Genomic DNA, 13,460 nt, shown 5'->3' with positions numbered 1-13,460 from the left:
GCAGTAATGGTATCTACTGCTATAATAACAGTATCTGGTATCCTAAGGGACATCCGGGTTAGGCACACAGACGTCTACTCTTTGTCGCAATAACTAAAGCAGGTTATTCACTTCTATTTGGTTAAAGCCCCCGGAAGAGGGCTAGCATATTCCATAGATGTCATCAGTGGAATCACGGAAACGTTTGTGGTGATAGCAAACTTTTTTTTTTCCCTGTGAAAATAATGTTATTTTCTTCTTAGCAGATAATATAGTTTTCCACTCAAAATATCTTGTCTTTTATCCTCTTTCCAAGTCCATTGTCTGGAAGTATCATGGAAATTTTCCAAAAGAGCTGTGCAGCTTAAGGCCCCGTGTGACAGAGTGTGTCATTTCTAAGCACAGCTCTGTCACTAAGCACAGCAAGATAAAGTTCATGGAAAGTTCCCTCCGACAGACTTTAAAGCTGCTGGTGTCCTTGTGGTTGGTTCTCTATGCAAAACTTTTTGTTTATTTATTTTTTTCCCTATGCAAAACTTACAACTGCCTTGCTTTGCTTTCTTCCTTCCTCTTGATCTCGCCTTTTGCTCATTTGGTTCAAAGCCATCACTTTGTCACCAGGTACTTGGCTTTGGAAGCCACCTTTGTGAAGAAAGGAGGGCACACAGTCTGATTGCTAATTTTGTCTTTTTAAATTTATGTGTTTTACATACCAACCACAGTTTCCCCTCCCGTTTCCTCTTCCCACCTCCTTTCTATCCCCCTCCTTTGTCTCCCTTCAGAAGGGTAAGGCCTCCCTTCAGAGTTAACAAATCATGCATATAAAGCTGAGGCAGGATCAAGCTCCTCCCCCTTGCATCAAGGCTGGACAGAGCATCCCACCATAGGGAATAGGTTCCAAAGAGCCAGCTCCTGCACCAGGAACAGGTCCTGGTCCCACTGCTAAAAACCCCACAAAAGATCAAACTGCATAGCTGTCATCCTGATGCAGAGAGCCTAGGTCCGTCAATGCAGGCTCCCTAGTTGTCGGTCCAGAGTCTGTGAACTCCCACAGGCTCAGGTCAGCTGTCTCTGTAGGTTTCTCCATCCTCATCTTGAACCCCTCTGCTCATACAATCCCTCCTCCTTATCTTCAACTGCACTCCCAGTTCGGTGTTTGACTATGGATCTCCACATCTGCTTCCATCTGTAAATGGATGAAGGCTCTGTGTTAACAATTAGGGTAGAGGAAAAGGCCAGTTCAGGCACCCTCTCCACTCTTGTCTAGAGGCCATCCTTGCGGGTTCCTTGGAGTTTCTCTGACACCAGGCTTCTCCCTAACCCCACAGTAGTCCTCTGTATCAAGAGATCTTTTTTCATTACTTTCCCCCTCCATCCTGCCTCCAACTCAACCTTCCAGATCCCTCATGTTCCCATCATCCCTTCCCCTCCCCTCTACCACTCACCAATCGCAGTTTATCGAGGATATCTTATCTATTTCCTCTTCCCAGTGACCCATGAATCCCTCATAGGGTCCTCTGTGTTACCTAGCTTCTCTGGGGCTGAGGAGTGTAGCCTGGGTATCATAGGCTTTACATCTAATGTCCACTTATTTTTGGTTGTAAGCCTAGCCTCTAATGGCTGAGCCATCTCCCCAGGCTAGTATCCACTTTGAGTGAGTACATACTGTGTTTATCTTTCTGGGTATGGGTTACCTTGCTGAGGAAGAGTTTTCTAGCTCCATATCCATTTGCCTGCAAATTTCATGATGCCATTATTTCCCCCGCCCCCACCGATTAAAACTCCGTTGTGTAAATGTACCATTCTTTTTATCCATATTGTCTTTATTCTTTGGTTGAGGGGCATCTAGGTTGTTTCCAGGTTCTGGCTATTACACATAATGCTGCTGTGAACATAGATGAGCAAGTGTCCTTGTGGTATGAGTGTGCATCCTTTGGGTATATGCCCAGCTTTTAAGAAAGGAGATGTTCTGCGACTGCCATTGTCATGGGCTTTCCTCTTTGTTTCAACCTTCCCCTTGCACACTTCTGTGGCTGCACATTACTCGCTAGGAACAGCAGTTCACATAAGCTGTGATTCTGGACTACCACTTCCTCCTCCTCTTTGTCTCCCCTTCTTTGCTCTGTAGCTTCTTGAAGCTGTAGAGGATGTGATGTAAGACTATAACTTTCAATGATCATCAGCAATGAACTGTACCTCAAACTAAGGAAAGGTAAATGCTTAAAACAAACACGAGTCTTAAAGTAGTCATCCCCACCCAGACTGACTCCCTTTTCTACTATTATTTTCTACTAATTTTTTTGTACCTTTTCTTCTGTTATTTTATACCTGATTGTTCTAGAAAAATTCCGTTTTTCCTCCCGAATCCCTACTTGCCTGCCTTCCCCATCACTCTTCTTTTGCCTTCCAGTGAGTATAGGTTCTCTGTTGTTTTATTAATAGTCATTGGTGCCTTACACTACCGGGGAGATGTACCAGTGGTTAAGCACTTGTGCACAAAGTCGAGAACCGGAGTTCAAATCCCCAGAATGCCCTGAGTGTATGTGTTCTGCCTATAATTCCAGCATCAGAAGGTGGAAACTGGGGCGTCTCAAAGAAATCTGGTTGGCAAGCAACTGTATTTATCAGTGAGGTCTGATTTTGATTGACAGACCTTACCTTATTGAGTAAGATGGAAGAGTGATGGGGATGATTTCTGACATTCTTGGGCCCCTATATGCGTGGGCACCCATGCACAGCACTCACTCTCACTATGTGTGCCCACACAAATAGAAAGATGCATGCACAGTGACAAGCATACCACACATAACCAGGAAAATAGATAAAGAAGAAATATCATGATAGAGGCTTTGAAAGATGAATTTCATTCCTGGGGACAACTTGTCGTATTTTGAAACTTGCTTAAGTTGAACAGAAGATACTCAAACGATTCACAGATAAAATAGTTTTCTTCTTCTGACTCACAGATAATTTCTCGTGTGTTCTGGTTGCATTCATGTGATGCAAATGTCACGAACCCCAAACTGGAAGACGCCATGAAGGAATTCTGCAAGCTGCCCCTTCCAGAGAGATCACACCAGTCCTACCTCATCGGACTTACCCTTCTACACTACTTAGACATCTATAATTTCACATACAAGGCAAGTTGCCAGATGCTTTCCAATACCATAAGGGATAAGACTCATCTATACGGCTTCTGGAATTATCACACTATTTTAGAACCAACTAAGACGAAGAAACTAATGTCCCAGATTTATCAATTCTTAGTTTTTATATCTAAGAACAGAGATAAGATTAATATATGACTACCATTATTTAAAAAATAAACTCTCTTATCATTTCTTACAGTGAATAAGCATTAATTTAGTGCAACGAAAATAAAGAGTGGGGACTGGAGAGATAGCTCAGTGGTTAGGAACAACAGCTACTCTTTCAGGGGCCCTGGGTTTAATTCCCACCATCTACATGGCAGTTCATTATCATCTGTAGTTCCTGTCCTGCAGGGTCTGATGCCTTCTGCCTTCTGCAGGCACTGGTACGTAGATGTACAGGCAGGAAAATATTTATACACATAAAAATTAAATTAAAAAATAAAGATAAAAAGAAAGGTTAATTTTTTAAAAAGAAATATTGTTTTAAAAAGTCTTGGAAATTAAACACACTGAGAAGAATTTTCAAATGTGAAAGCATGTAGTGTTCTTTTGGGGGGTGTTTTCAAAATGAGAATGTTTTTATTCTTTTGTCAATTGAGTAAGAAACGGCCATTATTTATGGTCATTTTGGCATGGAGCAAAGTGAACAGAGCTCCACAGCCGTGAGCCGGTGCTCTAGCAAGTTACTCAGTGCACAGCGGACAGAAAAGGGCAAACCAGAAGATTAAACACAATGTTCAGCAAAGTCTATACCCGGGCCAAAATCATGTGCGTATTCTTAAAAGCAGAGAAACTTGCTTTTCCTCCCTCTTAAAAATTAGAAACTCCAGACGCTGAGGGGATAAAGATGTTTTGGGTTAGTTACAGTTAACCCTACTTAGAGCCCTCTCTTCTTTTCACCCTTGCCCCTGATGTTGCCCCAAAAGAACACCAGCATCCCATCCCAGCACCCACCAAGCAGCAAAGCGACCTTTGAGAACACGTCACTTTATGCCATGACTCGACTTATAACTTTCCAGTGGTTTCCTTTTTTTTTTTTTTTCTAGGAAAACCCCCAATCCTATACCAGGGCCTCATTATCTGCACATATGCCCCACCTGGAATCACCGTTTCCTTAGCTGTCCTTAGGCCCATGTGGTAGTGTGGTATCGCCCCAAGGCACAGTTCACAAGAAGAGCTGAAGAGCTGGCTGATCTCAAATTATTTCTTTGCCTTTTGCAGCAGTTAAATCAATCACACAGTAACTGGTCTGTGTATGTAGTATAATATTTTCCTTTTTTGTATGCCCATATTATATTGCATTTAAGGATAAATTCTGCTAAGCAAAGCCTATAACTGTCCATGTACCAGTGGATCCCCTTTCTTTGGATCCCCTTTGCTTTGGTAAATATCTAGAAATGGGATGTTTGGTATGGAAAATCTCTATTTACCTGCTCAATAGACTTTTTAGAAACATTTTTCATAGAGGCCATTCTGTTTTATAATCTTGCCACCCATCCATGAGGTTCTAGTACTTCCATATCAATCAGTCACTTTCGTTCTTTTCCCATTAGGTGTTTTTCCCAAGGAAAGACCAGAAGCCAGTGGAAAGGATGATGGAGCTTTTCATAAAGCTGAAAAAGACCCTCAATCAGTTGGCGTCTGGCGCACATCCCCTGCTAGACAGAATGAGATCCCTGAAACAAATGCATCTGTCCAGGAGTGTTCCATTAACACAGGTAGAAGAGTCACTCGGTAATATTCTTCCCGAGAAATTCTTCTTGCTATGCTGACTTTTATTTAAGATTGGGGACAATAAATTCAGCTCTCAACATAGCACCTTTAAGACAGAAACTCACTAGAGGAAAACTCCCACTTTGGTCATGTTTGGTGCGTAAACCAATGAGGCTTATCATTCTGTATTTAGGTTTGCCATTCATGCTTAAAGAAATTATGAAAACTTACAACCTTACCACTTTTTCTCTCTGTGTTGTCTTCCAGAGCACATGTGGCTCAGGTAACATTAATAACTCTTGGACATTGTCTCCCAGGCCATGGACAGAAGCACCCGGATGAACACGCCAGCAGGGTCGTTCAGTACCATCTCCCAAGCGCTCTGTTCCCAAGGGATTACCACGGAGTATTTAACCTCCATGCTGCCTTCTTCCCAGAAGCCAAAAGGCAACCACACCAAAGATTTTCTAACTTATAAATTGACTAAAGAAGAGATTGCTGCAAAATACGGAATTCCCTTAAATGCTAGTGAGTGTATCTTACAATAAGTATGATAATTATTTTTAATGACAAGAGCATTGCATGTTCTGTCACCACGTCTGATGGTAAATGAAGCATTAATTTTATCTCAGAATAAAAATAGAACACACTTATGCAGTTCTTGCTGCGTATCCTGCCTTTTAACTCATGCCTTCGCCACAGCCGCCCCATGAGGTAATGTCTACATGGTTGCATCTTAATGACGGCAATAGAGGTGTAAAGATACTGAATAACTTGCCCAAGGTCACTGAACTTGGAGGTCTCAGAGCTGTTGGGCTCTCTACATGACAGAGTGTACAGTCATAGAGATCGCTTTAACAATAGACATGTGCCCTGAGAAATGTGTCATTAGGTGCCTTGGTCATCGTGGGATCATAGACAAACTAGACAAGCCAGCCGGCACATCAGCAGGTGATGCTGCGGTGTAGGACTCCGTCATCCATGCAGCCCATCAATGATCACATTGTTGTTAACCTACACTGCTCTGCGGTTAGCATCTGAGGGTCATAACTAGGAACTCTTGCCAGTAGAAAATGCAAAAGCTTTTTTTAAATGTTCTCAGATCAATATTTTCCCCGAACTTTCTAGCATTAGACGTTTATATGGCATATGGCAGACCTGCGTGTGTGCAGCCGAGTGTAACTGTTTATCGCATATCAAAACCATTTACTTGATATATAAACTTTGAGATTCAAAATGTGATCTTAGGAGCTCTTCCAGGTTATATATGGAGTTTAGGATAGCAATTGGGTTGACTCATTCATTCATCTTTTTATTCATTCACCAAAAAGCTGTGAATGGCTCTCACGTATCTGGGACCGTCCCGGGAGTAGGGTTTTGTGTATTTTTGGAAAATTAAGGGCTGGCAAAATGGATCTGTTAGAAGCAAGTCTGAAATATGATTTGAAATCTTTGTGTTTCTCCTTGGCAAAATGCCACCATTTATTCTGGGCTTGCTTATTAGCTTCTACTTTTCCCACCTAAAAAAACAATTGCTACTCTGCTTTCAACACCAGATGCCTCATATCTGTTATCACTCTAGGAAGTTCGAAGACATAAATTTTAGGCAATATAAGCTGAACCAATTCTCTATAAATAAATAGATATGGAATGTATCTAGAAATGATTTTTTTGTTTTCTTCTAAATCATAATGAATGATGCATAACAATTGTGCCTAATAATTGGCTGATTTCATTTTGTTTTTAATTTCCAGCACCATTTTGCTTCTCCCTTTACAAAGACATCATCAACATGCCTGCTGGACCTGTAATTTGGGCATTCTTGAAACCAATGTTGTTGGGGAAGATTTTATATGCACCATATAACCCAGCTACAAAGGCCATTATGGAAAAGGTTTGGCTGTCAAACTCAATGTTTCTATGTGGTATACTGTTTCTGTTCTAAAGTAGCCAACTTCTAAATTTATTTTAGGGGATTCTGACTTATGTCTTCTCTACCATCATCATTGCCTTTGGTGTTTGAAAACTTTGATAACTCTTTACTTTGGCCCTAGGTAGTTGTGAATGGGGTAGGGTATAAGTTATGCCAAGTGGGAGCTTCTGGTGAAATCAACCACCTTGACACTTAGGAATGAAATTAGGTACAGCTAGACCCCAGACTTTTTAGTGTATCTAAGAAAGCCAAAAAGTTTTCAATTAATGTCAAATGTTCAAAGTATATATAAAAATCATATTAAAAATGTGTGATTGTTTAACTCCTTCAAATAAAAATTAGTTCTTAAAGTATAGATTATTGACTTCATAATTGGTTGTATGATTTAATATTTTTAAATTATATCAAAGATACATGTTGAAATAAACAATATCATCAGGACCCATACTTAGCATTTTACAGTAATTACTTCCCCTCACTTTTAAGTTGGCTTTAAGGGTGGACATGGTGTTCCATGGTAGAATGCTTGGCTGAGATGCAAAGGGCCCTGGGCTCAGTGCACACCACTGAAAAGAAAAGAAAATACCAGTAAGCTTGGCTTGAAGACAGGCATGTAGAGCACGGCCATAGTCCTAGTGTCTTAGAGGCTGAGACAGGAGGCTTTGGAGGTTGAACCCCCACCTCCCCGCTCTAAAAAAAAAATAGCTTCAAATATTTGAATTATACACCTATTCTTCTAAAAGCTAAAGAGTGAATGTGAAAAGAAAATTTGCCTTAGTGTCGCCTGGTCATTAAATTATAGGTGATGGGAGTCTGACATTACTTTGAGATTACAGAAAATGAACAGGAAATTACCACTGAGTGTTGTTGCTTTGAGTGTTTGTGACTTAATACCTTACTCATCTTCTGGGTGTATACATCCCAGATTTCATGTAAATGATGTCACTCTCACTGGTCAATCATAGATCCCCTCACCCTTTTAATGTTTTTAAAAACCTAGTCCCCAATCTTTCTTGTGGTAAGAAGTCCTTTAACTCAATAGAGCTAGCTAAATTCTTTCATTTTTACAGATGTTAAAGAGATTTTTAATGGCATGAAATGCATTTATTTTATTCTCATATTCTCATGTCTCATAATCAAATGCTTATGAAAAGATTCATTTTATTTCTGGCATATGGTTTTGGGTTTGTGCTAATATAAACACTGTGGCCAACAAAACACATGCGCATGCATTTTGTGAAATTGGTATTTTATTTCAGTATGGCTAATGTCTAGAATTGAAGGGTTTTAGGACATTTTGTTGCTCTGTTTTAATTTGTCTTATTGAAATAGGGTCTTGCTATGCAGCTCATGCTATCCTTGAGAGTTCAGGATCCTCCTGCCTCCGCCTCCCACGTGCTAGGGTTGCAGGCATGCACCACCATGCTTGGCTGTGCTTCATTTGGATAGTTCTTTCCAGATTGGCTTCCTAAAAGGCTGTGGTGTACCTGTTCCCAGGAACAAGAAACAAGAGCATCTTTACTTTGCCTTCTAACTTAAAAAATTTAATTGAATAAGAAACTCCTTCCTATGTCTGTGAACTCACTTTAGTTAGTGATTTGAAGTTTAACATTGGTAGAAAGGAAAATTTGTAAGGACTCTGGGAAGGCTTCCATTTTTATTATAAATTCGTGTTGGACATCAAGCAAGCCCTAAAATTTCCAGAATTTTTATAAATGATCTTGATCTTTGTAAGCTATATCACTTGAAACTTTTGAACACATAGGAAAGATCTGACAATGGCTTTCTTTTTGTTTCTTTCTTTTTTTTTTAACAATCTTTACCTTTTAATGCTATTTTTATATACCAAAAGTTGTATATTGTATTGAAATACATGAAAGATACTAATTGACCAGATCTCTCTTGTTTCTTTGTTTTTAAGTCCAATGTAACTCTGAGGCAGTTGGCGGAATTAAGAGAAAAATCTCAGGAGTGGATGGATAAGTCACCAATCTTCATGAATTCCTTCCACCTGCTAAACCAGACAATTCCAATGCTCCAGGTACTAGATCTCTCTGCCGTACACCTCCCTGGGAAATACAGTTCTTTGATATTTTAATCACCTTTATTATGTGAAGATTGTAACTTAGCATCCATTTTCAAATGATTAGGATAGCCTTCCTCCAGAGATAGCATCAGAAACAGAATAGCAGATTTCTCATTCACGTTTGTAGCTCCTTCCTTCCTTCTAGACCTTCCTGTCTCTCTACCACCTTAGAGGTGAGAATTTTTACACACCGATGTAACTATAGCTAGTGCTATAATCACTTACTTAACAACTTTAATTAGTATGGCATGGATGTGTTCAAGCTATCTCTCTTTTAAATTATTCTGTGATACTAATTGGTTTTAGAATTTCTGGAGTATTAATGTTCTAGAAGGCATCCAACGTCAGGGGTTCTTTAGTTGATGCATGTGGCATAAATTGCACACAGGTGCTGTCATAATGAATCAAAAATCACACCCAGAAAAATGTTCTAATAAATCGGTCCCTTCTAAATTTAGTCCTCACTCAGCCACTCGTGATGATCATGCCAGTATAGTTACAGGTTTGATGGTGCAACTATGCGGACATCAGTTTGAAAAGTATGATTTGTGATTCCTGTAAAAAAAGATGCAGGCTTTTCTGAAAATACTTATAACAGTTTAGGGAAGTGGTCCAATCACAAACAGAACTTTTGACAACTAAAGAGCAAGCAGCAGAGCTAACCTGTTATCAGCTGGAGAAAAGTATGTCAGTAATGATAATAATGGTGGTACTCAGGAGAAAGTGGTTTGCATTGAAAAGAGATGACCCCCATAAAATCGACGGAGCCCAAGAATATTTTGGATATATATATATCCAAATATTCTGTCCAAGACACTGTCACACTGTCTCTGGAGGGAAGGTATATATATATATATATATATATATATATATATATATATATATATATATTTGGTTATATATATTTCTAAAATATTCTTGGTTTGTAATATATAACACTTAAATATACTATGCATTATACATATGTTATACGTATTATATATAATGTATTGTATGTGTTTATTATATATGATATGTGGAATATACAATGCATGTGTTATATGTACATACATATACATATTGCCTGTTTTTATCACCATGCAAATAAATTAAAGCCAGGATGACTCATTTGTTTCATTTAAGTTTTCAGGAAAATTGTACCTAGAAGCTGCTTTCTTCAGTTTGTTTTGACTAACAGTGAGTGCATAGATAGTTACATTTCTAGTATGAATTAGAAAATAAATATAAACCATCAATATGTTTAATAAGTATAAAATGAAGGGTATTTTCCATGAAACATGTCCCCCAAAATGTACTGTCCAATTTAACTATCCTAAGCTAAAGAATACTCGTTTGTAGTGGATCTTTTCTAGTGAGTCTCATATAACAAAGTTTCTTGAATAGAATGTTATTGCCCTATGTAGTCTCCTAAATAGAAGACTGCTCTTTTCTCCTAAAAATTTGTTATCTATGGAGAGGGAAAAAAGTAGTCCACACACATTATTTTATTAGGGAAATTTTTTTTGTTGGTTAAAGTGCTGAATTACCAAAGAACATATGTTGTACATAATAGTTCCAAAGTGCTGAATTTATTAGAACCTCTGTGGCCATCTTCGCAGTGAGACTATCAAATAACTGAAGCATCTCTACTCCAGAAAAAGATAAATTGCTACTCTCAGTTCTTGAGGAAAAACTCAGTTTTGTAAATTCACAGGGAGTTTGACATTTGAGGCATTAACTGATGACTCGCATAGCGGTATAGTGCTTGCTCCACAGTGCTGAGGCTCTGGGCTCACTGCAATGCACACACACACACACACACACACACACACACACACACAAAAGATACAAGGAAAATGGTCAGAATGTTATTCTCTTTGAGGTGTGTTAAAAAATCTGCATAGTAGTGCCTAGCTCACTATGAAAGAGCTAGTGATGTTGTCAGGGTAGGAGCTATGTCTGTTAGATTGGAAAATAACAATAGAAGCTTTAATATTTTAAGTAAATTATTACTTTAAACTATCAGTGTTTCAGCGGAGTGGAGGCTGGTTTTACTGATTTTTTTCCCATGACCATATAGTTGTTGTTCAATACAGAGCGGTTCTATAATAATAGACACTGACTTCTCTGATGAGTCGTTTGTCCTCCACTTTAGAAAGACAACATGGAGCCAGGAAGGAGGCACCTCACAGCTGGGGATGAGAGTTCAAATGTCATGCAGACTTTGCAAATGTCAGCAGTGGCTTTTATTCATCTCAGGAGAACGAAATACACCCTGAACCACATTATTTATAGCATATCTTTAAAAGGAAGTAATTTATTAGCACTGAGAAAAATTCTGTTACATTGAGCATAATTCTCTGATGTTAAAAATAATTTTGGTTCCCTCTGGACACTTTTAGAAACCTGAGCAATTTGTGTGAAAAACAGACGCTCATTCTTTCAAATCTTTGTGTATGAGCCCACAAGCAGGCGCCTTAACAACGCCTGGTGGTGGCTGCTTTACTATTCCAAGGTCGTGCGTAGAGTGGCAATGATTAAACATGTTTTCTTCTCATATTGAAACTGGCTCTTATTATTAATTTTAGAATACTCTAAGGAACCCCTTTGTGCAAGTTTTTGTAAAGTTCTCCGTGGGTCTGGATGCTGTTGAACTCCTGAAGCAGATTGACGACCTTGGTGAGTCCCGTCGCACAGTGGAATTTCAGAAAGGGGGAAGAGACCTAGTGCCCTGTACCCGTGAGAGAACTTCCCTTTTCTTCTGCATTTAGTTTTTTATTGCCTCCGGGAAGAAGCGTGGGACCCTAGACGTGTCTACGATGTTTTCCGTTAATTAGGAGTAGTGGTGTTGTAAACACTTCTTGTCATCATTCATTTCAGTGATTCTGCAGCAAGGTACATTGTGTAATCCCAACTTTTACCTTCATCATGGGAAGGCAGAAGTAAGGTAGCACATTTGACTTTTTTCCCTTCCTTGATAACTCAATGAAAAGTCAGTCCTCACAAGTGTGGGAAGGTGAGACGGTTTCTGGCAGCATTTAATGTTTGATCTCCGCTGGCCTTGGCATCACCAAGATGTAACTGGAAAAGGCTATCGAGTTAACAAAGGCAAATGAGGAGACTCAAAAGAAAATAAGCCTAAATAAGTATTCAAGGTCGGATCTTCCTCTCAAGGTCATTTAAATGGAAGAAGCTGCAGAGAATCAAAGGCAGAAGTCTGAACTTACATATTCCCTCTGCCAAGTCCCCACCTTCAACCTAAAGATGCAAGACATCTAATTCAGGCTGTGTCTGATTCACTGTTGCTATGCAACCACAAGGATGAAGAAGGGATTGAGAGCATCAGAAATTGGCAGCAGCAGAGCAAATACCCTCTTCCTCCCCAGCACCTCTGGGACACATATGACTTAGGTAGCAAGCCGGTAGGGAAGAATTATGTCTATATTTGCAGGTAGCCATATGATGTATAATTGCATGCCAATGATGATAACCAAGCTAATTTGGTTAAAGAGAGGTATTAGGGGATTTGTTTTCCAAAAGTAAATGGTAAGTCACCATTTGATAAAATATCAGAGATAAACTATAAAGTTCTTAAATAAATTTTATCATCCCTAACTTTTAAAATAGGAGATGAGGCTTTGAATTTAAAATCAGATTAAAATAAGTACAGCAGTAAGCATAATACATTTGAAGGCCTGAGTTTGATGCTCAAAACTGATTGCAAATATGCAAACACATGTGCATACATACATGCATATACACACACAAGCACACACACACATATATGTTTGTCAATGAGACTTGTATTATAATTACATAGGTAAATGATTATACAGTTAGACCTGGGAGCTGTTACTGCCTCTCCAAAGCTTTTCCTTGAGTTCAAGTACCAACAGGTCTAGAGACTCCTTTTTTGTTATGTTGACTCCCAGTATCCGCTGGAGGCCACAGTGTTCAACAGCAGTATAGCTCTCTCTTTCAGCATCTCCCATCAAGTAAAGGCTTTTACTTTTAAATGTATTGAGAAAGGTATTTAGGAAGCTGCCCTCTTTGAGGAACAAGGACTGATTTTGGATAAGGTGAGGAATCTGTTTAGAAAGGATTTATGACAGTTGCAGCTCAGACTTCATGATGAGCAAATTAATAAAAACTTAATTGGTCAAATGATTTGTTAACTCGTGATTTCATATTTACCCTTGGTCCCTACTGCTTTCCTCACAAGGAATCCTGCAATTGCAGAATAATTAAACCCTCTTTCTTCTGGAGTAATTACTTAATATTAAATCTTGATCTTTTTGTCTGGGTTAATTTAGACACGAATAGAGAGGAGTCACATAAGACTTTACTGTTTATTCACAGTGGTGGTAGCAGGAATCAAATCCCAGACTTGGTGCGTGCAAGACAAGTGCTGTATCATTGAACTCTGCCCCCAAAGTTGTCTAATAATAATATAAGAAAGTGGCAAGTATCTAATATAGACCACCATCTTTCTTAGATTTTCGATATTGCGGCTTTTATTTTATTTTGTTCTATTTTAAACTGTGTGGCTATCTGTATGCCTCTGTGAGGGTGCTAGTCCAGGTACCCACGTTGTCTAAAGCCGGTGTCAGACCCCCTG

At 39.1% G+C, this 13,460-nt stretch overlaps 1 protein-coding gene across 1 annotated transcript in view; it reads left to right on the top strand.

The window, feature by feature from the left end:
* The window catches only part of Abca12 (ATP binding cassette subfamily A member 12), a 166,902-nt gene that overhangs the window by 97,266 nt on the left and 56,176 nt on the right, over positions 1–13,460 (top strand). The window contains exons 15-20 of the mRNA XM_041631970.1: positions 2,946–3,119; positions 4,685–4,849; positions 5,162–5,372; positions 6,599–6,738; positions 8,699–8,818; positions 11,431–11,521. Of these exons, the coding sequence (XP_041487904.1) occupies positions 2,946–3,119; positions 4,685–4,849; positions 5,162–5,372; positions 6,599–6,738; positions 8,699–8,818; positions 11,431–11,521 (901 nt within the window). The remainder of the gene's footprint in view (positions 1–2,945; positions 3,120–4,684; positions 4,850–5,161; positions 5,373–6,598; positions 6,739–8,698; positions 8,819–11,430; positions 11,522–13,460) is intronic.

Source organism: Microtus oregoni, unplaced genomic scaffold (assembly GCF_018167655.1).
Source record: "Microtus oregoni isolate MIOR12 unplaced genomic scaffold, Mior012 000038F_ref0000394, whole genome shotgun sequence".
Classification (NCBI taxonomy): domain Eukaryota; kingdom Metazoa; phylum Chordata; class Mammalia; order Rodentia; family Cricetidae; genus Microtus; species Microtus oregoni.
Note: the sequence above shows the minus strand (reverse complement) of the source record. Positions and strands in the feature narration are given on the sequence as shown.